General features: G+C 43.3%; 1 protein-coding gene across 2 annotated transcripts in view; it reads right to left on the reverse strand.

Moving 5' to 3' along the window:
* GUCY2C (guanylate cyclase 2C) overlaps positions 1–26,026 on the reverse strand; it is a 136,540-nt gene that overhangs the window by 3,965 nt on the left and 106,549 nt on the right. For both annotated transcript variants that reach the window (XM_060245314.1, XM_060245313.1), the window contains 8 exons: positions 21,702–21,790; positions 14,412–14,503; positions 13,138–13,296; positions 8,472–8,664; positions 7,908–8,082; positions 7,149–7,247; positions 1,561–1,655; positions 544–620 (listed from right to left, as the gene is read on the reverse strand). In XM_060245314.1, coding sequence (XP_060101297.1) covers positions 544–620; positions 1,561–1,655; positions 7,149–7,247; positions 7,908–8,082; positions 8,472–8,664; positions 13,138–13,296; positions 14,412–14,503; positions 21,702–21,790 — 979 coding nt within the window. The remainder of the gene's footprint in view (positions 1–543; positions 621–1,560; positions 1,656–7,148; positions 7,248–7,907; positions 8,083–8,471; positions 8,665–13,137; positions 13,297–14,411; positions 14,504–21,701; positions 21,791–26,026) is intronic.

A 26,026-nucleotide genomic window follows, 5' to 3' on the forward strand; every position in this document is an offset into this window, starting at 1 on the left:
CCTGTCAGGGGCAGCTGTGGGATAGTCCATGGCAGTATAGATCCTTTTTCCCTCACCCCTTTCCACTGCAGCCCACTGATCTCCAATAAATGATGCTCCCTGAGGAATAGCATGAGAGGAATTGCCAAAATAGTCTGGTTCCAACCCATTGGTTGTTAGATTCCAACACAAACACAGAACTCTTCTTGACATATGAGCAGCTTATGGTTAGGTTTCATCACTATAAGCACAATACAATAGAAGATGAGTCCGCTTGCGGAGAGGGTTGGATATAAATTGAAAGTAATAAATAAATAAATAATAAGGCAATGAATAGTTGCAATAGCCTTGTAGACAATGTGATGTGTTTTTTAAAAAGCATGCTAAGGATTCATTAGGCCATGGATATGAGTCTGTATGCATTGATGCCATCTGCCAAGAGTATACCAAATGATATATTAACAGAAAGAGAATAAATGGGTACTTCAAATACTGAAGACAGGAGTATCTGTAATAGTACTACTAAGAACCACTAAAAAGCACCTAACTCAAAGGATCACTTACATAGAAGGTGGAGTTGGAAGATTATATTGCTTGTCTTTCACTCCTGTGAGCCAATAGGTAATTTCAGTTCCTCTGCCCTAATATAAAATGAGATTAAATCAAAGATTAGCTTTCTATAGTGTACGATTTATCTTCTATGTGATTTTAAAAAACCCAAAACCTCTGTGGTAACTTATCTAGACTATTTGTCCTGGCATCACTATGCAGTCATGGGTAACTATTATTTCTTTTTTACTGAGGCTGAGCTATAGTTTGTGGGCAAGTCAGTCAGCCTGTAAGCAAGCAAGCAAGCAAGGATACAGGCTTATTTATTTATTTTTATTTATATCCTGCCCTTCCCTGATGGGCTCATGGCAGCTGACTCATCCATGCCTATAAGAAAATAATGTAATATGGACTGATCCAGTGGGGCTGTTCTTAATTTCCTTCTAGATGTCTTGGGGGGATTAGTTTCATGAAGATGTCCATTAATGGCTACTAGCTCTAGTGAGTAAACAGCCTCCATATTCAGAAACATCTGAAACCCATGCTAGGAGGCAACATCAGGGGAAGGCCCTGGCTTTTGTGCCCTATTTGTTCCTCCGGGGAAGCTGGTTGGCCACTAAGTGAAAAAGGGTGCTGAACTAGATGGACCAACTCTTATGTTCCTTATACGTTGCAACATTGTTTTGACTTTAACTTACATAACGAACGTTCTACATTAAATGCATACCTAGGATTTTTAAATTAATACATACATTTAAAATGTATCAGAAACCAGCATAAGCAAACTATGACTACCACCCAGTTCACAGTTAAGCATAGGGAAGTCCTGATAAAATGAACAAGTTTTACCACTGAGATTAGATAATACAGCCAGTGCAGTGGTTAGGCTCTGTGGATTTGATGAGGAAAACCCAAGTCAAATCCCTGTTCATCTAGGAAGCTTACAGGGCAGGTTCCTTTGTCCTCAGCTGATAATTTTAAATGTATAAACCTTTCACGGATGTGACATCTCTGGGCAGATCTTTTTGTTACCTTCAGATAAGTCTCTCCTCGCACTTCATACTGGAATTGGCAGTCTGTTCTCTTGAGGATAGCAATAGTAGAACCACTTACATGAATCCGTAGAGCTATAAATATACAAACAACAAATAATAGAATTTTAACACAGATTTGGGGTTATGCTAGTTTATATTAAAGTGAAAGAATTTAAGGCTATTTAATTTAATGAAAAGATGAATTAGAAGTGATAGAGGTTTGTTCAAGTTTGTATGGAGTGGAGACGGTGGATTAAAGTTGTTATCCTTCTCCCATAATACTATAACTGTAGTTAATGGCATTACAAGATACATCCATCAAAGGCATTAACCACATATTGAGACACAGCAGTCTTCTGAGTACCAGCACTGGGGGCTACAAGGAAAGTTCGGCGTGTAAAACTTTTTGTGGCAACTGTTTGGCAACTGTGTGAAACTGGTCACTGGATTTATTGGACTGTTCATTTGATCCAACATAGATGCTTTTATGTTCTTATATTAAACATAGATAGATGTTCTATCTATCTGCTCATGGACGGACGGCCCGCCTGCGCCCCAGAAAATCTGGACCGGGCGCTACAGGCAGTGGCTAGGTGGCTTAGGCTGAGCGGGCTGAAGCTGAATCCAGCGAAGACAGAGGTCCTTTGCTTGGGTCGTTGCGGCCCGGGAAGGGAAATCCCCCTGCCAGTTCTTGACGGCGCGCCGTTGATAGCGGCGAGCAGGGTCAAGAGCTTGGGGGTACTATTGGAGCCCTCACTGACGATGGAGACTCAGATAGCAGCCACTGCCAAGTCCGCATTTTTTCATCTTAGGCGGGCGAGGCAGTTGGCCCTCTTCCTGGAACGCGACGACCTAGCAACAGTGATTCATGCTACGGTCACCTCGAGGTTGGACTACTGTAATGCCCTCTACATGGGGCTACCCTTGTGCCGGACCCAGAAACTGCAGTTAGTGCAGAACGCCGCTGCCCGGCTGCTACTAGGGCTCCCAAGATGGGAGCACATACGGTCGGGGCTACGGGACCTGCACTGGCTGCCAGTAATATTCCGAGTCCAGTACAAGGTGTTGGTCATTACCTTTAAAGCCCTATATGGCCTAGGACCTGCCTACCTTAGGGACTGTCTCTCCCCACATTTTCCCCAGAGAGTACTACGATCGGGTTCACAAAACCTGCTGGTAATCCCCGGGCCAAAGGAGGCCTGTCTAAAGGCCACCAGGGACCGGGCCTTCTCAATAACGGCACCTTACTGGTGGAACCAGCTGCCAGAGGAGGTGCGGGCCCTGCGGGACCTAGGGCAGTTCCGCAGGGCCTGTAAGACAGCCCTCTTCCGGCAGGCCTATAACATATAACTGACAATGAGAACATCTTCTGGATGGAACAAAAATGCATCTACAGACCGCTGGTTTTATTCTTACTCTGTTTTATCAATTATGGTTTTAACTTATTTTTAAATGTTTTTAAACCAAATCTATGTAAATTATAATGTTGTAAGCCGCCCTGAGACACTTCGGTGAGAAGGGCGGGATATAAGTCCAAATATAAATAAATAAATAAATAAAATATTACTTTAGCTGATGATATTCTGAGTCTACTCTACTGGAAAATATGAGATTCAAAATTACAAGTGGGGGGCTCACAAGGACTTGCAGGAAGGTATCTCGTTTTCCTCTCCCCTACAATTTTCTCTTTTCCTTTCTTGAAAGTCCCCTTTCCCCTTTTCCTTCATTCCTTCCCACCAGCAGCCAACTTATTGTATCCACAAGGACTTGTGGGGAAGACACTTCACTTTCCCTGGTATTTCTCTTCCCACGATATTTCCTTTCCCCCCTCCTCCTGGCAATCCCTCACTGACTTTTTGCATGAAAAGGATAAGAATGACATGATGATTTGTGGTTTTTCTGATTAAGAAATATGTTTTAGAGGAATGAAAAGAGAGGCATTTTGTGTTTGTAATTATAAGCAAGGGGAATTTCGTAATTAAAATTATATTTGTTCTAAAGAAAACTGGAAGATCTTCATACCCCCATTTCCCATTTCATTACCTTTCCCTGCTTTTTTCTCTCCTTCCCACCCACTAACCAACCTACCTTTTATCTGTCCTACCCCCCAATTTTGAATAAATTTATCAATTTATTTCATTTATATCTTGCATTTCTCTCCAATGGGGACCCAAGGCAGCATACATCATTCTCCTGTCATTCTCACAACAACCCTGTGAGGCAGAGTAGGCTGAGAATGTATGACAGCAGAGTGAGGATTCCAACCTGGGTCTTCCAGATCCTAGTCTGAAACTAGTCACAACATTGCACTTGCTTTCATAGAGTCACTGGTGTTGAACTTTAGCAAGCAGCTGGTCCTGGGATGGTCATGTAAGTCACATAGGTATCAATTCAAACCCAGTGGTTGTTATAGGGTTGCCAATCTCCAGGTGGGGGCAGGGGATCCCCCGGTTTGGAGGCCCTCCCCCCACTTCAGGGTCATCAGAAAGCGGGGGGAGGGGAGAGAAATGTCTGCTGGGAACGCTGTTATTCCCTATGGAGATTTATTCCCATAGAAAATCATGGAGAATTGATCTGCGGGTACCTGGGGCTCGGGGGGGGGGCTGTTTTTTGGGGTAGAGACACTAAATTTTCAGTATAGCATCTAGTGCCTCTCCCCAAAATACCCCCAAAGTTTCAAAAAGATTGGACCAGGGGGTCCAATTCTATGAGCCCCAAAAGAAGGTGCCCCTATCCTTCATTATTTCCTATGGAAGGAAGGAATTGAAAAGGTGTACCATCCCTTTAAATGTGATGGCCCAGAATCATGACATCTCCAGATATTTCTGAATCCTGAGCCCGGCAACCCTATCAACAAGGCACTGTTTACAAGTACATTTCTAGGCTCCCTTTCTGTTCATAAAGTACCCATGGTGGATGTGATGGTAATGTAGGGGTTAACAAGAAAACTAAGGACGCATAGAGCCTGCATCAGATGACCTGAGGGTGGGGGCGAGTGTGCTCGGAACTCTCAGAGGTGATTGACAGCTAACGGCTGAGGGCAGTTAGTCACAGACGGAGTCTTTAGCTCTTCAGAGAAGTGTCTCTGTGTCTGTGACCTCTCAGGTCTTTTACTGTCTGAGGGAGTCTGAGGGAGACTGATGAAGAGAGCAGTTGGTCTGAGAAGGAGCTGAGACAGGAGCTGAGGAGAGTCTTCGAGAGAAGCAGAGCTCACTGTTCACTCTATAAAGACAGCCAAGGGGCTGGGTGTGACTAAAGGAGAGTCACAGTAAAAGACCTGAGAGGTCACAGACACAGAGACACTTCTCTGAAGAGCTAAAGAGGTGGTTGAGGGAAAAATGTGGGTCTAGAAGTCTGAAGGGCTGGGAGAAGAGACACCAGTCGACTTAAAGGACTTGGCACATTATACCCAAGAGGCCAACCCAGAATAGTGTTGGAGAGTGAATCTATATGAACTGTGAATCTGAGAGACCTAAGTGCAATTGATATTATAAAGCCTGAACTATGAAGAAACTGTTAACTGCTTGAGATACAATATAGCCCATGTATATATTTCCCATTCCCCAGTTGAAGATGGTGTGTGTACGTTAATAAATTTCTATGGTTTACTTTAAAGTTCTCTGGTGCCAGTATATTGGGAAAACTATCAAAGCTGCTGTGGTCCCCTACCTACAAACTGAGTTTATATCCATCTGAAAGCAAAACAAAAACCCCGAAGAGACTAGTAGTGAGAAATCCATATTACACCCACCCCTTGAGTTCCATAGCCGTGAGGTAAAATTTCAAAAGGAAGAACTGAGGCGGAAGAGGGGCTGGGGTAGCCATAAGCCGCATATAGAAGCGATCCAGTGAGACCGCGAAGTGCACTGTTATAGTGGGATACAAATTTTAAAAATAAAATTTGATAGCTTGGTAAAAAAAAGAAATAATAAAATGCAGATTTTTTTTCTCCTCAAATCATGCAAAGTGCTCTACTCTGCCTTCTTAGGCTTGTTGTATAGCCTGAGTTTTAAGTCCCTTACTATACTTGCATGCTTTTATGCAAATTTCATGTGACTTCTTGCTCTGTGTTGCTTTACCGGGGTTTGTTTGCTTAAGTATCTGTCTCTGACCCCAACAAGTACCCCTCTAGTTGGCACAACTTCTCATGTTCTGTATGCTTCCAAGAACTCTTGAATTGTTGGCTGCCTAGAGCAGGGGTGTCAAACTCATTTGTTATGAGGGCCAAAACATAAATTAATGAGACCTTATCAGGCCGGGCCATGTGTGTCATAAAATGTAATGCCAGGTAGCAGAGATATAAACTTTATAAAGGACATAAACACAATTAAAAGATTTTTTTTTTAAAAAAAACCCCTTAAAATAAAACATGTTTAAATCCTTAGCACTCATTGGTCTTAAAGGTGCTTTCTTTGTATCTCTCCTATGAGATCCAGGGAAGTGAGCAAAGGAAGCTCTGGCTCTTTCCTTCCTTCCCCAGGGGACCAAGAGGGGGAGGAGCCTCAGCCAATAGAAGGAAGAGAGGCTTGGCACAGTAGCTCTGCTGTGGGATTGAGATAGAGTTGCCAAGTCCAATTCAAGAAATATCTGGGGACTTTGGGGGTGGAGCCAGGAGGCATTGGGGTGGAGCAAGGAGCAAGAGTGTGACAAGTATAATTGAATGCCAAAGGGCGTTCTGGCCATCATATTTAAATGGACTGCACACCTTTTAAATGCCTTCCCTACATTAGAAATAATGGATAGAGGCACCTTCTTTTGGGGCTCATAGAATTGGGCCCCCTGGTCCAATCCTTTTGAAACAAAGAGGATGTTTGGAGGAGAGGCATTGGATGCTATGCTGCAAATTTGGTGCCTCTACCTTAAAAAACACACCTCCCCCCAGAGCCCCAGATACCCACAGATCACTTCTCCATTATATCCTGTAGGAATCGGTCTCCATAGGGAATAATGGAGTGCCCAGCAGACATTTCCCTTCCCCTCCTCCTGCTTTCTGATGACCCTGAAGCAGTGGGAGGGACTCCAAACCAGAGGATCCTCTGCCCCCACCTGGGGATTGGCAACCCTAGATTGAGAGAACCTGGCAAAGCAAGCTCCCCCTCCCCCTCATCCTCCTCAAGGGAGGAGCCTCAGTCAATGGAGAAAATAGTTTTTTGCCATTTTCCAAAGTGGCAGAAATGTTTGCATGCTGAGTCCACTGGGAAGAGAAGCCTCTATCGCAAGCTTCTTTAAAAGACAGACTTCCATCATGTCAGGTCTTCTGCTGCAGTGTTCTGATGCAGAAGAATTTTGGCAATGTTCTCTAGACCATGCACACTGGATTCCACAAATCATCAACACTCCATGATCAATAGCTATGGCCAGTGCTTTGTAGAACTTTGCACATCCCAGAATCCTTTGCAGGGATACCATAGCAGATGTTCAGGGGTTTCATAGTAGAGAAGTCACCAAAGAAAGTTTTCTCTGAAGTCAGAAAGGTGAAAAAACTATGTTCTAAGTTACAAGAAAATAGTTGTTTTGTGGAGAAGGAGGACTGTATATAATCACAACAAAGTACTGGGCAATCTAGGACTGAATCACACTTCTTACGTAAACCTGTAGATTCCATCCTTGAAGTTGTGTTCACTGTGTCTCCAAACAAGCAGTAACGAGGCATCTTTATCCCAACGACACCAGCGGCACAAGGACCTGAAGATGTAGAAGAAGTATTAAGTTGAGTCATACTTTCTCACGCATGTTTTCAAAGATGAACTCAAGAATTAAATAACGTCATGAATGTTACTCATCCAGAAACAGGCTACACTTCAAGGAAGGATCAGGACAGTAGTACAAAGTGTGTCCTGTTTTCCCCTCTGCTACAAGAAGCGGCAGAAGGCAGTGCCTCATAGGCTTTGCTTTGGGAAACGGACTGGGGAAGTGACGAGAGGGTACATGTTCTATTGGTTTGCTGCATGTATTTCTTATTTACATTGCACTAAATGTTCATTTACACACTTTTTGTGCGAGAGTAATAATTCAACCCGTGCGGTTTTGAATTTTGTATTGTGTTTAATACACTGGTACCTGTGTTACTGTATCATTTTCTTCAGGGGAGATGATCTCTGTCAACTGGAGATCAGTTGCAAAATTGGGAGATCTCCAGGCCCCACCTGGAGTTGACAAGTGCCATGGCACCCATGTGCACCACATTGGGGACCCTGAGGAGAGTTTCTTCCATCATTAGCAGAACAAATCCACAGGATCCTTCCCATTACAACCTGCTTCTATTATCAAATTATGAAAAATCAAACAGAACTGAGAGTTCATCATTGTTCATCTTTCTCATGTACTTGATGTATCATTTCATACCAGTGTGTATTCCTATTCGAATCCATATAGGAAGGCCTGGAAGATGCTGAAGTTCAAAGGACCCCATGAAGCTGAGTATATCCAGTGCCATCATGGAAATATCCACTGCATGACGATTGCCATTCCTCTTTGGTAAACCACTTACTACCATATATGCATCTCCAATAGTCTCCACCTGTTGAAATATGAGCTATAGTCACCATATTTACCTGATAAAAGAGCCTGATAGATGTCCTTCTTTGCATTGGGAAGAAGGCATGTTAGCTAACTGTGGAATTAAGTAACATGTCTAAAAAGACATTTTCAGTTGTAAACAATGTTCAAGATAGGAAGTATGTGCGAGAGTTTTTTTCTAGGAGAAGGAAGTGTCATAACGTCTAAATTAAAAGGAGAAGAGAACCTACTTTACTTCTCTATTTTACACAATTTTAAAAGAGGATGTCTCAGACAAAAACAATTCTTGCATTTTGCTTTATCTTCCTTTAAGAATCAGAGGCAAAAGTTTGCTTTCTCTTCCTTTCACCTCAACAATTTGTTTAGCCTTCTATGCCCAGTTTTGGTCACCTTGTAAACATCATGATGGTCTAGAATGCGATCAAAGTTCTTGTAGATCTCATTTAGCATGTCCACTACTTCCATAGGAGTGCTGTATTTACAGATGGTTGTGAAGCCCACAATGTCACTGAAGTAAATGGTAACTTCTTCAAACAATTCTGGTTCTACCAGTCCTGTTTCCTTCAAGGACTTTACCACAGGCCTATCAAAAATGGAAAAGATTAGGACAAAGATTTTCTCAGTGTTCAAGTGCAACTTTAAAAGGCTGCATCTACAGCTTGGTGATGGTTGCTTGATGGGTCAAAATATGTTGAAAAATGAAATGAATTTCATAACTATTTCAAAGCACTACCTTAGTATTACTTGCCCTGTGGCACAGAGTGCAGTACTGCAGTCGAAGCCCTCTGCTCACAACCTGAGTTCGATCCCAGCAAAAGTTGGTTCAGGTAGCCAGCTCGAGGTTGATTCAACCTTCCAAGGTTGGTAAAATGAGTACCCAGCTTGCTGGGGGGAAAGTGTAGATGACTGGGGAAGGCAATGGCAAACCACCCGTAAAAAGTCTGCCGTGAAAACGTTGTGAAAGCAACGTCACCCCAGAGTCGAAAACGACTGGTGCTTGCACAGGGGACTAACTTTTACCTTTTTACCTTAGTATTAATCAAAACTTAAAGTACTAATGATTTGGCAATTCATCTCCTTTAAAAACATTTTGAAAGCTGCTGTTTTGCAATAGTGGAGAGAACAGAAGGGGCTTTTGATCCATGTGAACTGTTTGATTTTATACAGGGAGAACCCTATATTTTTGACTACTCATAAAGTACAAACAGAGAATCTCCAAGGAACTTATAGTGGAGCAGAAATCTCAACCTTTGTTGGCCTTGGCTTCCTTTCCATGACGCCACCTCCTCCCCACCCTGCTTCTGCCAGTCCTGCCTCCTTCTGTCCCCCACTCAGTCGCCACAAACTCCTTGCTCTCTTGTTCCCTCCTACCTAGGGCTGCCAACCTCCAGGTGGGTGCTGATGATCTCCTGGAATTACAACTGATTTATAGAGGACAGAAATAATTCCTCATGGGAAAAAAGCTATTTTGGTGAATGACATTATAGCCTGCTGAGGTCCCACTCCTTTCCAAACCTTGCCCTCTCAAGGCTCCACCCCCAATTCTCCAGGTATTTTCCAAGTGGAAGTTGTCAACCCTTACTGTTGCTCCTCTTCTTTTTTGCCATTGCCATCACCTCCTCTTTCCATCACTTCTTCCTCTGCTTTTCTTCCTCCAATTGTTGCCTTTTTCTCTTCCCCCTGCTGCTCCCCTCTGCCTCCATCATTTCCTCCTCTCAACCCTTCTGCTGCCATTTTCTTTCCTTCCCCTTGGCCACTTCCTATGTCTCTAAAATAACCTTTTATACAGGTTTGCAAGGCAACCCATTATGGCAACACATGTTCACAATGCCTATTTGCATTTTTAGGTGCATATTCTCAAGTATATAGTTGCATGTGGAGGAGCGGGGAATCAAATCCGTTTCTCCCAGATAAGAGTCTGCACGCTTAACCACTACACTGAACTGGCTCTCTTATATTGTAGCACCCCTAATATGGCTTGGCTTCAGAGGACATAGCCTCAAGCTCTGGTCTCATGACACAGTGTGTACCCATCCCCTGTCCTTATTAGGATGGAGGTTTATCTCATCACAGTCTGCTTAGTCCCTCTGCTGCTGGTATCCCTCATAGGTCTATGTCATAAGCTGTTTCCTCACACCTCTGTTCCCACCATAAAAGACCCTAATCAGCTTCTTTATGCAAGGCCTGTTGCCAAAACTTGTTGCTCCTTAGCCACTCGCTGGGACAGTGGGGAAGGAGCAGCATGCCTAAGAGCTTGTGTGAGCTCTGTCACAGTGGGCTTGCAGGCCAAGCTCTGGCTTGCAGGCCAAGCTCTGGCTGCCCTGTTGACATCCAGAGAATTCTTTATATGCAGCAACTTGTCATTGCTCCATACGTAATTGTCATTTCCAGTTTGGACCAATCTTCCTTTGGTTGGTCTGATGGTCACAGCACAGGCCCCACCAGCTCCCCCAATTCAGTGACTGGTATTTTTTTAAAAAAAATCTGCATAACTTTTCACAGACTAAAGCCAATTTTGTCAGATGCATGCAGTGGATCCTCACAGGTAAATATATATACATGATGTTATAAAATATGTATGCCTAGTAAGGACCTTCTACATGCATCTGATGAAACAGGCTCTAATCCACACACCTTGTTAGAATAGGATTTCCCAGAGTGAGATCTGCAAAACTCTCGGGATCCATGAGTGTGCTTCAAGGAGTCTATGAGTCATGTCCAATAACTCAGAATCATAGAATCACAGAGCTGGAAGGGACCTTCAGGGTCATCTAGTCCAACCCCCTGCACAATGCAGGAAACTCACAAATACCTCCCCCTAAATCCATAGGATCTTCATCGCTGTCAGATGGCCATCTAGCCTCTGTTTAAAAACCTCCAAGGAAGGAGAGCCCACCACCTCCCGAGGAAGCCTGTTCCGCTGAGGAATCGCTCTAACTGTCAGGAAGTTCTTCCTAATGTTGAGCCAGAAACTCTTTTGATTTAATTTCAACTCCTTGGTTCTGGTCCTACTTTCTGGGGCCACAGAAAACAATTCCACACCATCCTCTATATGACAGCCCTTCAAGTACTTGAAGATGGTGATCATATCACCTCTCAGCCGCCTCCTCTCCAGGCTAAATATCTCCAGCTCCTTCAACCTTTCTTCATAGGACATGGTCTCCAGACCCCTCACCATCTTTGTCGCCGTCCTCTGGACCTATATCCTTCTTAAAATGTGGTGCTCAAAACTGAACACAATACTCCAGGTGAGGTCTTACCAGAGCACAGTAAAGCAATACCATCACTTCACGTGATGTGGACACTACACTTCTGTTGATACACCCAAAACTGCATTTGCCTTTTTAGCCACCGCATCACACTGTTGACTCATGTTCTGCATATTATCCACTAAGACTCCTAGATCCTTTTCACACATACTACTGCTAAGAAAAGTCTCCCCTATCCTATAAGCATGCATTGGATTTTTCCTACCTAAATGCAAAACTTTATATTTATCCCTGTTAAAATTCATTTTATTGGTTTAAGCCAGTTTTCCAGCCTGTCAAGGTCATCCTGTATCCTGTTTCTGTCTTCTACTGTATTTGCGACCCCTTCTAATTTAGTATCATTGGCAAATTTAATAAGCATTCCCTCTATTCCTTCATCCAAATAATTGATAAAGATGTTGAACAAAACAGGTCCCAGGACAGATCCTTGAGGCACTCCACTTGTCACTCCTCTCAAAGAGGATGATGAACCATTCACAAGCACTCTTTGAGTGTGATCTGTCAACCAGTTACAGATCCACCTAATGGTAACAGGATCCAAACCACATTTTACTAACTTGTCAACAAGGATAGTATGTGGAACCTTATCAAAAGCCTTACTGAAATCAAGATAAACAATGTCTGCATTATTCCCCTGATCCAGCAAGGTAGTTGCTTTCTCAAAAAAAAAAGAGATCAGGTTAGTCTTACATGACTTGTTCTTGAGAAAACCATGCTGGCTCTTAGTAATCACAGCCATCCTTTCTAAATGCTCCAGAACTGACTGACTGATGATTTGTTCTTAAACTTTTCCAGGCATAGACGTCAAGCTGACGGGGTCAGTAGTTACCCGGATTCTCTTTTTTCCCCTTCTTGAAGATCAGGATAACATTCGCCCGCCTCCAATCTTCCGGCACCTCTCCTGTTCTCTAAGAATTCTCAAAAATAATAGCCAGAGGCTCAGAAATTACATCCGCAAGCTCTTTTAGAACCCCTGGATGCAGTTCATCTGGCCCTGAGGACTTAGTTTCATTTAAAGAAACTAGGTGTTTATGTACTACCACCTATGCTGATCTTAGGTTGGAACTTCATACCCTCCTTATATGTTCTGTTTTTGCCATCTTGAGCACCGTTTCCCGTTTTGCTGGAATGAAGACTGGTTTTGCCTGTAGAAGGGAGAAGAGCAGACTCACTTGCCTTTAGGTTACTGCCTGCCACAGAAACCAGCAGTGGTCAGCCAGGTGGAAGTGCCCAGGATAATAGCCAAGACAGTTACTGTGGCCTCTGACTTTTAGTAACAGACTGGAGATGTTCACAGGGCAAGATGTTCACAGCTTGCTGCACTGAAATCAGCTTGGAGGCAGTGAAGGAGGACACATTCTGCCTCCCATCTAGACAAGTAGCAGGTAGAGTAGACAGGTGGAGGAAGTAACAGATGTAGTTAACCATTTCTCCTCCTCTTTTGGGTAAAGGGGCTATCTAGCATGTGGGAGAAGCCAGTGAGGGAAGTGTGAGGGCTTGGAGGTGAAATATTTAAGTAAAAATGAGGTCCTGATGTTGCTAATGTTTGAAAATTTTGTGCTAGAATAAATATGTATTAGTTTTTACTAGCAGGCTGTCTGATTTTCTGCAATAGTCTAAAAGGATTACTCCTCTGGAATTGTCCCCGATTAAGTTCTGTAGAGACAAACACTGTGAATGACAACAAAATTAACATAAATGAGTGCTGTGGACAGTCACAATCTCCTTCAGTGAATTCTCACATAGAAGCCCCATAATGGTTATTTCACCACACATGCAGCACTCACCTTGGAAGAAGCATGAAATTAAGCCTATCAGCTCTGTCCCTCTCTGCCTTGTATAGCTGTGTCCTCTCTTCTACTAAGTGTTCCAGGTTTCGTGAATACAGCTGCAGACGGCGGATTAAGGTGTCCATGTAGCTTTCATTGGTTTGGCTGTGGTAATTGCTGGCAACATTGTAAACACAAAGGTGGTGAAAGTGTGTTTCAGGTCAGTTGGCAAAAATAAGCTAGTGATAATTACTCCATGTGTGAATGCCATACAACTAAAATGAACTTATTTTTCTGCTCAGTTTCAGTTGGGCAGAAATGGCTCGCTAAGAACTTTTTAGAAACTACAGATGAGTCTTCTATGGAAAGTGTATGTAATCATTTTATTTCGGATTTTATAATACTATGTTAGATTTGAAAAGTCCTAGAAATAAATACAAAATGTAGTGAACAGTTGTGGGTAGCACACACTAAATGTTCAAGCATGATTTTTGTATCCTTAACATTTACATTTCAATATCTACCTTCCTTATATCACCATTTTATTTACCTCATCTGTACTACCAAAATCTACATAATTTTTATCACTCCCCTGTACTAAAGTACTCAAGATGACTGTATGGTTCTTTCCTGGTTCATTTTATTTTCCCAACAACCCTGTGAGGTAAGTTAGTTGAGACAAGGCTGAGTGAGAATTGAATATGGATCTCCCTGGTCCACGTCCAACAGCATATCACACTGGCTTTCTTCGCTATGTTCAAGACATCTATGCTTTCTTACCTCCTTAGCTATAAGACTTTTTTACTATCAGAAAATGATTATCTAACAACTTGAATACTCTGCTGCTCTAAATACTTGTGTAAATTGAGCCACCTGCTTACAAAGGCTGATGTTCTCCTAGATGAGACTGAAGAGATCCATTTTTGGAGTTGCTTATAGCTTTAATATTACTTAAAGGCAGCCATGAGAATTAGGGCCACATAGCGTTGGTGATTGGGAAGTGTCATCTTTTCCCCATGCTGTTTTGTCAATCTAAATCACTCCACTAATGCTGCTAATCACTGCACTAGAATACCTGTGTGTTTTCCACAGCAGGACAAATAGCAATGAGGGAAAACATCTGATCACATGTTTTGCCTAGTCCCATGTCTTGCCTAGTTGTGCACTCTCTCACTCTCATCTTATTCATTCAGTTATAATCATTTCCTCCAGTTTCAGCAAGATTTCCTTGTTCCATGTGTTGGACCATATTGACATCAATGTCACATAAATATTGCTGAAGTAATTCTTACCTAAATATCTTATCAAGGGTACATTCAATTTTCTTAAAATCAGGCCTCTTTTCTGGGTCTTCTTCCCAGCAGCTTTTCACGAGAAGATATACCTAAGAGCACACAATCCAAAGCATAGTGAATTTACAATCCAAAATATAACATAGTCGCTCTCTCTCTCTCTATATATATATATATATATATGTGTGTGTGTGTGTGTGTGTGTGTGTGTGTATACACTGATATTTAAAAAAAATTATTTTCATTATTTATAGTCCACTTTTCTCACTGGGGAAGAGCCCCATGGTGCAGAGTGTTAAAGCTGCAGTACAGCAGTCCTAAACTCTGCTCACAACCTGAGTTGGATCCCCGGCGGAAGCTGGGTTTTCAGGTAGCCAGATTGAGGTTGACTCAGCCTTCCATCCTTCCGAGGTCGGTAAAATGAGTACCCAGCTTGCTGGGGGAAAGTGTAGATGACTGGGGAAAGCAATGACAAACCACCCCATAAAAAGTCTACCGTGAAAACGTTGTGAAAGCAATGTCACCCCAGAGTCAGAAACGACTGGTGCTTGCACAGGGGACCTTTCCTTTCCTTTCTCACTGGGACTCAAGTTTTATAATCTTGGAGATCAGAAAGTTATACAGATGATGCCAAAAGTAATGTAAAATGATCAATATTATACAATCTCCTAAACTGGAAATTAAATTGAAGTTGCTGCCAGACTGCTATAAAGTAGAAAGAGGTTTTGAAGTACAGAAGGACCAGGCCATGGGGATTTTTATTTACAAAATGTATATTCCATCTTTCTGCTTTCAGAAAACAGCTAACAGCTTAAAACATATATGATAAAACCACATTTTAAAACCAATAAAAACCACCACTACCCCCTCCCCCCAAACCCCCCTCACAGACCATTAAAACAGAATTGAAATTCATATAGGACATAAAACAGCAAGTAAAACATGGGTTAAAAAGGAGGGATCACTGAATGAATCCCAGACAAAACAAAACAGTTTTTATTCACTGACAGAAAGCAGCAGAAGGGGACAGATGAATTTCCCTAGGCAGAGAGTTAAGAACATAAGAGAAGCCATGTTGGATCAGGCCAATGGCCCATTCAGTCCAACACTCTGTGTCACACAGTGGCCAAAAAAACTAAGTGCCATCAGGAGGTCTACCAGTGGGGCCAGGACACTAGAAGAGCTTTGGCACCATGACTGAGAAGGCTGTCTCCTGGGTTGCCACTGGCCAAATCTCAGATGGTGGGGGTACCCAAAGCAGGTCCTCTGAAGATGACCATTGTGAGAGAGCTGCATGTTTCTTTTCCCGTCCAGTAGACGGCGGAGTGGCTCTGCTAGGGCAGCTTTATGGGGCAGGAACAAATGATAAAAGTTCAAGGGGCCACAAATGCTTGTAGTTCTGCCTTTGAAGTTGGAGTGGGAGCCTGTACAATGGTGCAGATCTTCTCTGGAGTTGGATGGATACCAGCAGCATCAACTGCAAAACCCAGGAACTCCACTTGTGGAACGCCCAGGGAATACTTTTCTCTCTTCACCTTTAAGCTGGCTGCCTTGAATTGTTGTAACATGGAGTGGAGGCGGCAGCCAAACTCTTCTGCAGTGGGGGCTGCGGTCAGAACGTCACCGAAAAACAGCTGTACTCCAGGGGTTTCATTAAGGATAGAGTCCATGAGGTTCTGGAAAATTCTCGGAGCCATGCTCACTCCAAATTGCAACCACTTCACTCTAAAGGCCCCCCGGTGGGTGATGATTGTGCCTCTGCTGTTCTGTCATCTACAGAGAGTTGCTGGTATGCCAGGGCTAAGTTCGGCTTCCCAAAAATTTTAGAGCTAGCCAGGGACGCTAGGATGTGGCTGACAACTGGGTATGCATGGTCCTACAGTGCTTTATTAATTGTGAACTTATGACGTCCCCATTGGGTTTCACAGGCATCACTATCGGGGTCTCCCAGAGGGCATGTGGGACTGGTTCCAGTACCCCCTGGACTATGAGACAGTCTATCTCGGCCTCTATTTTGGGCCTGAGTGAAAACGGGTTGCGCCTAGCCTTCAGCCTTATGGACTGCACTGCTGGATTGAGTTGCAAAGATAACAAGGGACCCTTGTAGCAGCCCAGAGCTCCATCAAAAACCCTGGGGAACTCTTTGCAGATGTGTGTAAAACTGTGAGGCCGAGTCTGATTTACCCCTATGATTTCTATCCCAAGGGGCTCAAACCACACCAGTCCCGGTAGACTCGCCACTCACCACCACCAAGTCCAACATGCTGTCAAAATGTTTGAATTGCACTCAGACACGGCCCCACCCCTTGATTTGCACTGGGTTCTTTTGATAGTCCCTCAGGATGAACCTGGCAGGCTGAAGCTTGGGGCCTTCCTTGGCGCATAGCTTATTGAGGGTTTCCTTTGAAATGATAGATATGGAGGACCCAGAGTCTAGTTCCATTATACAGGGGACCCCTACAACAATACTGTGACCTTGATTTTGTCAGGGGTGTCTTGGGGCAAGTTCAGTACCTGAAGTCGGTTGAGGGAGGTGGTGTGCAGCTCCGCCTCTTCTTGGTGGGCAGTTAGGTGTCTCCAGTTCCCTTTAACGTGGCAGACATGGACAATGTGGCCCATCTTCCCGCAGTTCCGACACATGGCATTCTGGAACAGACAGGAACAGCACTGATGGGGATGCCTGAAGTCTGTACAAAGGGCCTGATGGTGTGGTGTGGTAGCCTGTTGTCCCAAGTGGTTGGCAGTGGCTGGCCCTGGCCAGCTCACTTGCCTGAAAGGACCTTGGTGGGTGCACAAAACCTCATCTCTGGACTCTCCTGACTCCACGTCCTCGTGGTGAACAGCCTCTGTCTTGTGGGTGGAGTGGGCCCTGGCTGCACGCTCATAGGCTGCGGCTTCATTGAAAGCCACCTGGAGGGTCAGCCCTTCCTTTGCTAAGAGCTTCTGTTGTAGTTTCTCATCACGGATGCCCCAGACAAATCGATCTCTCAGTGTTTCTTCCAGTTTGTCGAACTCTCAGTTGACAGTGATTTGGCGGAGTGCGGCCAAGTAAATGGCAGCCGTCTCCCCAGCTTCCTGATCTCTCTTGTGGAACAGGAAGTGGTAGGCAGTGAAAGGCGGCAGGGGTGAGAAGTGCCCATTCAGAAGTGAGATGACCTCCTGGTAAGTCTTTGCGGTGAGCTTTGCTGGTGCAGCAAGATCCTTGGCGATCTCGAATGTGGCATTACTACAGAAACTGAGAAGCATATCTCACTTCTGGCTGTTGTCTGTGATGTTGCGCTCTGCACAGGTCTCCCACTTCTCAGGAAACATTGGGTCGAACTTGGGTAAATGCTGACTCGGAGCCACAGCCATGATCCCAGCCACAATGCATTGCCACTGGAGTGCGAGGCACTTGAACTCGGTGCATGGTGCGTGCAGGGCAGCTGAATAGGCTGACTCAATGGGATCCCACCTTCGTTGCCAGCGCTGAACACTGGGTTCGATGCATTTGGCGTTCACACAGAACTGGCTTTATTGGCAACTACATTCTAAAACAACATGGTAGGGGTCGCGTCCCCACTCATATGTATGGTAAAAAGGATCATCTGTGAGAAAAAGACCCCTAATTTCAGAACATCGTAGTCACCCATTTGATTGCCAAGGTGCCTGGAGACTCAACTCACACACATCTGCCAGGAAAACGTGGGTTTTGTCTACCAGACTGTAAGGGACTTATGTGAGTACTAACAGCCACAACATTGCAGCAGCACTCCATGTCTCTGGAAGAGTGCTAACCAGGAGGAAAGATGGGTTTTCAGTCCTCCATGTGCTCACCATCTCGGCCGTTGCAGCAGAAGAAGTTGCGCCGCCAGGAACTGTCCAGGCAAGCAGATTCCAGCCTTGACCATAGAATCCATATGGGAAGGTTAACATCACCAGCAACTATCTTCCTGCCGTGCCAGACTCCATTACAGCAAAGCGGGAGGCTCACATACTCAACAGATGTCACCTATGCATAAGGCAATCAAGCTTATCTTACATGTGGATTCTGTCAGACTGCCTAAAGCCTTTGTCCAGCAGAACCCAAGACAAAGGATGGTGCCAGTAGAGGAATGAAGAAGAGGAAGAACATCTTCACCCAGAGCCAAGTTTCTTTGTATAGATCGGGTGTTAGCAATTTGACCATCTATCGTCACCTTTTAGATATTGTACTGTATTAACACAGCACCATGAAATGGTTTTAAATAATTTAAATATGTAATTATGTTTTATATGTTTTATTGGTTTTAATGGTAGTAATGTAATGTTGTGAGCCGCCCTGAGTCCGCTTGCGGAGAGGGCGGGATATAAGCTTAATGTAATAAATACATTAAGCTTATATTTCTGCTATTTAGATACATCCCTGATTCTTGGCCAGTTGAAGGTCCCCTTCCCTATCATCATCCTTCCCCATCATCCTTCCTTGAAGACTACGATCGGTAATTATCACCCTGTTTGTCCATCCTTATGTTACCTATATGCATTTCTCCCTATTTTTATTAGGTCTGTATGTATGTTATATGAGTCTATTATCTTGTATGTGTGTTCTATATTTTTCTGTAATAAAATCATAATTGTTTTACTTAATTAGTGTCTTTGGTAAATTTAGCAATAATTTCTGGAAGTGGAATTCTGTATACATACATTCTAGATCCTTTTTAAGCCAAAGGTGCCCACCTGTCAATTCCCCAACCTCTTTTGAGGGCATTTTGGCTTACACACCCTCCAACTTCCCATACCAAATCATAGCAGTCAAGTTTCACACCCTAACCACTCATTTGTTACTTTAAAAGAGTCCATATCTCAGATGGAAATATTGCATTGCTAGCGTTCCCGCGGTTGTCTGGTTGCCTGCGAGAGTTTCCTGCCATGCATAAAGTCTGATACATAACACTTTCCTAACCTCTCTGTAAGCCAGGTGATAGGAACTCCATTACTTCCACCTAAGCAGCCGAGGGGGGAGGGGGAATGAATATTGATGAGCCTGCCTGGGCTCTATTGTTCAATTGAAGCTACAAGGTGGAAGAGCAGGCAAGATGGAAGTGGGGAAGTACAATGCAACCATAGGTCAGTGCATTCAATAGCAGCAGGCAGGGGTGAGAAGGAGGGCAACAGATGAGCAGGTAGCACAGGCCACGGGGCTTTGTTAGATTGCACATGGTCACCAAAACCATAAACTTCAACAGCAGCAACTTCCCCAAGCCCACTGGCCACCAGTCTATGCCTTCTGTGAGGACCTCCCCCTGGGCAGGGCAGGATGGTGAGGGCTCTCCACAGCTCTGAGCTCCTCTGCTGCCAACACACACACACACTCTCTCCCCCCCCCCGAGCTAATTAATTTAATTACTGCCCCCAGTATCCTGCCGTCCCCTTTCAAAAAAATCCTGCTTACAGCCCTGAGGACACCAAAGGCCAAGAGGCTGAGCAGCAGTTCCCCAGCACCAGCTTCTGAAACCTACCCTCCATGTAGGACTGAAACCACCACAGAACAGTACCACCCAATCCCAGACTGGCAGTCCAGTAGGATATCATGATCAATAGTATTAAAAGTTGCTGAGAGGTCCAGAGAATCAACAGAGTCACACTCTCTCTGTCCATCTTCTGGTGCAAATCATCTACCCTGGAGACCAAGGCTGTTTCAGACGTATAACCAGGTTTGGAAGGGATCTAAACACTTTGCCTTATCCAGGAAAGCTTGGAGTTGTCCAGCCACCTTGCTCAATAATGTAACACTGGAGATCAGTCAATAATTCTTGAGATCTCCTGGGTCCAGGGTGGGCCTTTTTAGAAGTGAACATGCTGTGGTCTGTTTCAAGACTGGGGCAACCATTCCCTCTCAAGGAGGCATTAACTCTCAGTCAGCCATCCCCTACCACAACCTTGGAAGATTTAAGTAACAAGGAAGGGCAAGGGGTATACAAGAAGTTGGTAGGCCTAAGGTATCACAAATAACTGGACATTGGCACCCTGGCACCATCCAATTGTTGAACTGTTGCCTGGTCATCTTTTCCCCCAAAGCAATTCTTCCTAAATCTTTTTCTGCAGGTAGGGCTCTAAGATTAAAAATATCCCACAGTAGAGGAAAAGATGGGAAGAAGAAATTTCAGGTTGGGTAGCATGGATTCAGAAGCTCTGTGGTGCAGAGTGGTAAGCTGCAGTACTGCAGTCCAAGCTTTGCTCACGACTTGAGTTTGATCCCAGTGGAAGCTGGGTTCAGATAGCCGGCTCAAGGTTGACTCAGCCTTCCATCCTTCCAAGGTCGGTAAAATGAGTACCAAGTTTGCTGGGGGGCAAAGTGTAGATGATTGGGGAAGGCAATGGCAAACCACCCTGTAACAAAATGTCTGCCAAGAAAATGTCGTGATGTGATGTCACCCCATCGGTCGGTAACGACTCGGTGCTTGCACAGGGACTACCTTTACCTTACTTTTTAGCATGGATTCAGGAAGAATTCAATATCCCTTCTACTTTCTATCCATTACTTTAAATCCCCCTTTCCCTACTTTGTAGGAATTTAGCACAACATGCATTCTAACAGTTGGTTCTGCTTCTGCTGCTACAATGTATAGTAAGAGCCTTGGGTTAAGACTAGCAGTGATTCAGGCTGGCTCTGAGAAATGCAGTTTCCAGAGTTTTTAAAAAATCTGATTAGAATCTGAGCAAGCTATTCCCGGCATCTTCTTATGTGCATCTTATGTATGTATGTATGGCTTTTCCATATATATAAAACGTCAGCAACTTTTGTGTGATATCTTAAAAAAGCTTTTTATAGATTTTATATAGTTTACCACCAGTGGAAGAGCAACTTAAATTAGAGGAAGACTTCATTGGCTGGAGGAAGGCATCAGATGTACTGAGCACAGCGTGTATGCCAGTAATTCAGATTCCCCCCTCCTTTTTTTTTTTAGGCTGATGAATATCTCCTTCCTACTTTTAGGATATTTACTTAGAGATTCATTCTAAATAGCCTGGAGTGAAATTAGACACTACCACATTGTATGTATTTAAAGTAATGTACCCTGGAGCTAATAGAAAATTTTTACTGGCTTTATTTTTGCAATCCTAATCCTATTACATTGCTTATCAAATGTCCCACCCTATTGATTGTGTTGATTTACATTGTGCAATCTGCCTTGAGTTTTAGTGAGAAAAATAGACCATATATAACATAAAGAAATAAATTTCTCCCCGTCAAACTTACTGGTTTGGGTTTGTGCATAAATATTACTTCTCTATGCTGTAAATGACTTCATTTCAAAATAGCCTTACTTCATACTCTTTCTCCCCTGCTGAATCCAAGGAAAGATCTGGCCGGAATGGTCTTGGTCCTTTGCTGCTCTCTATTCTATAAAGTTTTTCTGAAGCAAAAGAGAAGATGGTCAACATTCAACTGGTTACTACAGAAACACGATAAAGCATGAGAAGCAGAGTTTCCCCAGAGAAGCAGAACACTGGAAGGCAGTATTTTTCTTAATAAAAAGCCAAACTAAAGCAATAGGTTTGAACATATTTGCTAATTGATAAGCATCTTTATTTTTTAATTTGTAAGGGCAAAACAGAGCTACTAGTATGAAGTGATGGCTTGAGGAAACTATTCACATTTGTTGGGCCTGGCACAGTGAGCTAAGGCATGATCCAAATGGTCACTGCTGCATTTCTTTTCAGAACATAGTGTAAAAAAATAATGAATTTGAAGATCACAGAACAGGGCTTTTTATTTTGCTCCCTGAAATACTTTTCTTTTTTTTGGGGGGGGGGGGACTTTCTGTAGTGCAGAATGATAAGCGCACTACTGCAGTCCAAGCTTTGTTCATGACTTGAGTTTGATCTGAGTGGAAGCTGGGCTCAGATAGCCAGCTCAAGGTTGACTCAGCCTTCCATCCTTCCAAGGTTGGTAAAATGAGTACCCAGTTTGCTGGTGGGCAAAGTATAGATGACTGGGGAAGGCAATGGTAAACCACCCTGTAACAAAATGTCTGCCAAGAAAATGTCGTGATGTGATGTCACCCCATCGGTCGGTAATGACTTGGTGCTTGCACAGGGGACTACCTTTACCTTACCTTTTTTAGCATGGATTCAGGAAGAATCCAGTTTCCCTTCTACCTTCTATCCATTATTTTAAATCCCTCTTTCCCTACTTTGTAGGAATTTAGCACAACATGCATTCTAACAGTTGGTTTCACTTCTGCTGCTACAATGAACAGTATAGGGAGCAAAACAGAAGCCTACAGCGCAGGGAAGAATCAGCAAAAATTACTGCCTCACTCCTCCAAGTGTTACTGTACTAGTGTATGCTAGTAGAACAACAACTTTGAATCCAACACAATGTAAAGTTTTATGAAGATACTATTTGGTTTCACCTGCATTTTTTGCTTTGTAGAACTAACAGCAATTAGGGGGAGTCAGGGAACAATTGTCATCAAGGAAATGAAATGGAGAGAAAGAGTTGAACATCTCCCTTCCAAGCATCATTGCACTAATCAAATTGTGAAGCTGGCAGAACCAGTTGTAGTTCTCTAGTGCAGGATCTTTAGTATAGCATGGCCGTTAACAGAAATGTACAATTGAACATAAACTATTTTTTTAATGATCTAAAACACCCACAATATTGTATGGATGCTCCCCACAAAAAAAAAAAAAATCCCTGCTCACTTTCTATTGTTGTTTGGCTAAACACAAATATATAAACACATAGTACACACACCATAGAGTCATGGCCAATGTTCCCTCTATACTGCAGAGTCTTGTGAGCAAAAATTCTTCTTTGTGCGCTACTGGTATTAAAGTTGTGAGCTACTGCATAAATTATTGTGCTCTGGGGTCAATTTTCCTGAGTTAACAAAAAATGTGTGAGCTGGACACTAAAAATCTGTGAGCTAGCTCACACTAGCTCAGCTTAGAGGGAACACTGGTCATGGCCAATCAAAGCTGTCCAGACCTGTGCCAACAAGACAGATCATTGCACTGGTGTCATTAGCTGACAAAAAAAAAGTAACACGCAGGGCACTATTGTTCCTGTTCTATTTCTTTCCAATTTATTTGCTTTTCTTTAGTATTTTCTATTTTAAATCTAATCATTTATTACTGAGTTTCTCCTTTAGGCTATGCCATGTTTATGTGACAGGCAACAGAGTAAGGATGTGGGCATAAAAATGAGCCCCTGCCATGGCAGCAAGAAGCATAAGAGTGGGAAGGGCATCAACATGCTCCTGAGCTACTTGCTTCTGCTGCAGCAGGTGTCTGCACCTCTTTTACTCCAAAGTGTCTTTGCTATCCAGTGCTGTGCTGTAGCTACAGTGCAGCTTGGCTGGGAAGCCATTTAAAAGGTTGGGGGGGATGACATGGCAGTGAGCTGCCCCCTCCCCATTTTGAAAGTGGAGCTTAGCTTCTTCCCCATATCAACTGTGAGTGGAGCATCCAGACAGAGACACCATCCACTGCTGGCCCCACAATTCATCCTTTGAACCAGAGCAAAATGTAGTGAGGTGATCTGGTTTAAGAGAGAAAGCTCAGAGAAGTCAAAGAGTTATACTGTGATTAAATTTAATATCATGTGGACATTGTCATTTAATTTGAGAGCTTCAGGTATTCCATATGGGGAAAAATCCCTATATGGAAGCAGCCTATATTAGGTGTAATAGTGGGGAGGAAATGGAATAACTAATTAAGTATTATATAACATCTGTGCTATGACTCTAGCAAATCTATTCCTGTCTTAATATCTTATATACATAATGAATAAACATTTAGTAATTTTAAAATGAACTTGAAGTCTCTATCTAAAATACTGATGATTTAGGTAGATGCTGACAGTGATAGACCCAGGGCCAAACTAATGTGCTGGCAAATCCATGTTCAGAGCTCCCAGAAAGGTTTCATATTCGTTATCAGGAGCACAGGGGTCCGATAGGAAATGGGACAATGGCATGAGGGAAGAGAAGGTTTAAGCCTTCCATTGTAGCCTGTTTTTCCCACCTGAGATAGCCCTGGGGAACAACTACCTGGAGGCCCGAGCCTGCCTTGGCAGGGAGGGTGGGATATAAATGGAATAAAATAAAATAATAAATAAATAAACCACGAGCCCCATTGGGCAAGTATGGCTGACAGTCACATGATATAGAAAATAAAATTTGCAGAAATAACATTTCAGAAAAGGAAGAGAGGGTGATTCTTGCCAAGTCTCCTCCTCACAGCAGCCTCCATTTCTCACAACATCCCATTCTAGGTCCCCTAAACCTCAGCAGTGACATTTCAGTGGATGCAGGAGACTGCTGGGAGGTGGAATACCAGATTAAAAAATCACATTTGTTCAGTTGCAGTAATGACCCAACTTTGAATCAGCTCATTTAAAAAGTTTGACATAAAGACATACTTTCTCCTCTTTCCTCATCTAAAAATACAAGAAAAGGAATGACTGCTGCTGAATTTGGAATGTGATAATACTGTTTATTTCATGCCCAGATTTTGCTCTGCTACGTGGACCAAAAAATCCACACAATAGAGCAACTTGGGAACTGGGTAGGAAAACTTTGACTGAAAGAGCATGCTTACTGGGACTGCCCCAACGGCCCTGCTTTCAGAGCCCAAGAAAATACTGGAAAGAGGGTTCCCTCCCTCCCAGTTTGCTTGAGAATGACTGCAAAGGCGGGACTGTTCTCACCTTTGCAGCTAACCTTGGGCAACCTGAAAACAATCTGCAGCATTTTATTGCAGGTCCTCACTTGTTATTCTCTGACCTTGCAATTTATATCTGCTTCTCTGCATAATGAATGATGCAAATTATCCAGATACAGGAGGGAAGTAAGATTCCATGATAATTGCCCCTGCAACATTTTGCTGACTTTAGACTGTTTAATCAAAAAACCTAATAACTTTATTAAAATTTGTTCATAATTGTGTAGCTCAAAGTTCAACCTGCAAGCAATACTGTGTGAATCATTTTAAAAGAAATCCCCCCCGCTGCTGCTACTTGGCGCTTCTTTTTCAAGAATGGAATGGAGGAACAGAACTTCTCGACCGTTTCCCTCTGCTGGTTTCCTGACAGAACATGCCGCCGCAAGAGACTTTCAATGTCTGATGGGGAAAGCTTACAAATACTCATATTTAGGGAGGGAATACAGGGTGTGTGTGTGTGTTTTAAAGTATTTATTTATTTAAAACATGTCTATGCTGCCTTTCCACCCAATTCAGGGTCCCCAAAGTGGTGAATGTTACAAAAACTAAAACATTTCAAACACTAAAAAGCACTGAAAATACAAATATGTATAAAATATTTCAAAAATGAAATAAAGCATGAACACATAAAAATACACAAACAGGAAAGAAGGCTAGTAAGAGGCAGCGAGGGAACACCAAACCAAACAAAAAAGTTGTTACATTCTGGTGGAAGACAACAATAGTGGGAGATAAACAAATCTCCCTTGGGATGGAGTTCCAAAGTTCCACCACTGCAGCTGAGAAGACTCTTTGCTTGGTTGCCACCCATCTAGAATCAGATGGTGGTGGTTGGGGGAGTTAGAATCATAGAGTTGGAAGGGACCTCCAGGGTCATCAAGTCCAACCCCCTGCACAATGCATGAAACTCACAAATATTT

Source organism: Heteronotia binoei, chromosome 8 (assembly GCF_032191835.1).
Source record: "Heteronotia binoei isolate CCM8104 ecotype False Entrance Well chromosome 8, APGP_CSIRO_Hbin_v1, whole genome shotgun sequence".
Lineage (NCBI taxonomy): Eukaryota > Metazoa > Chordata > Lepidosauria > Squamata > Gekkonidae > Heteronotia > Heteronotia binoei.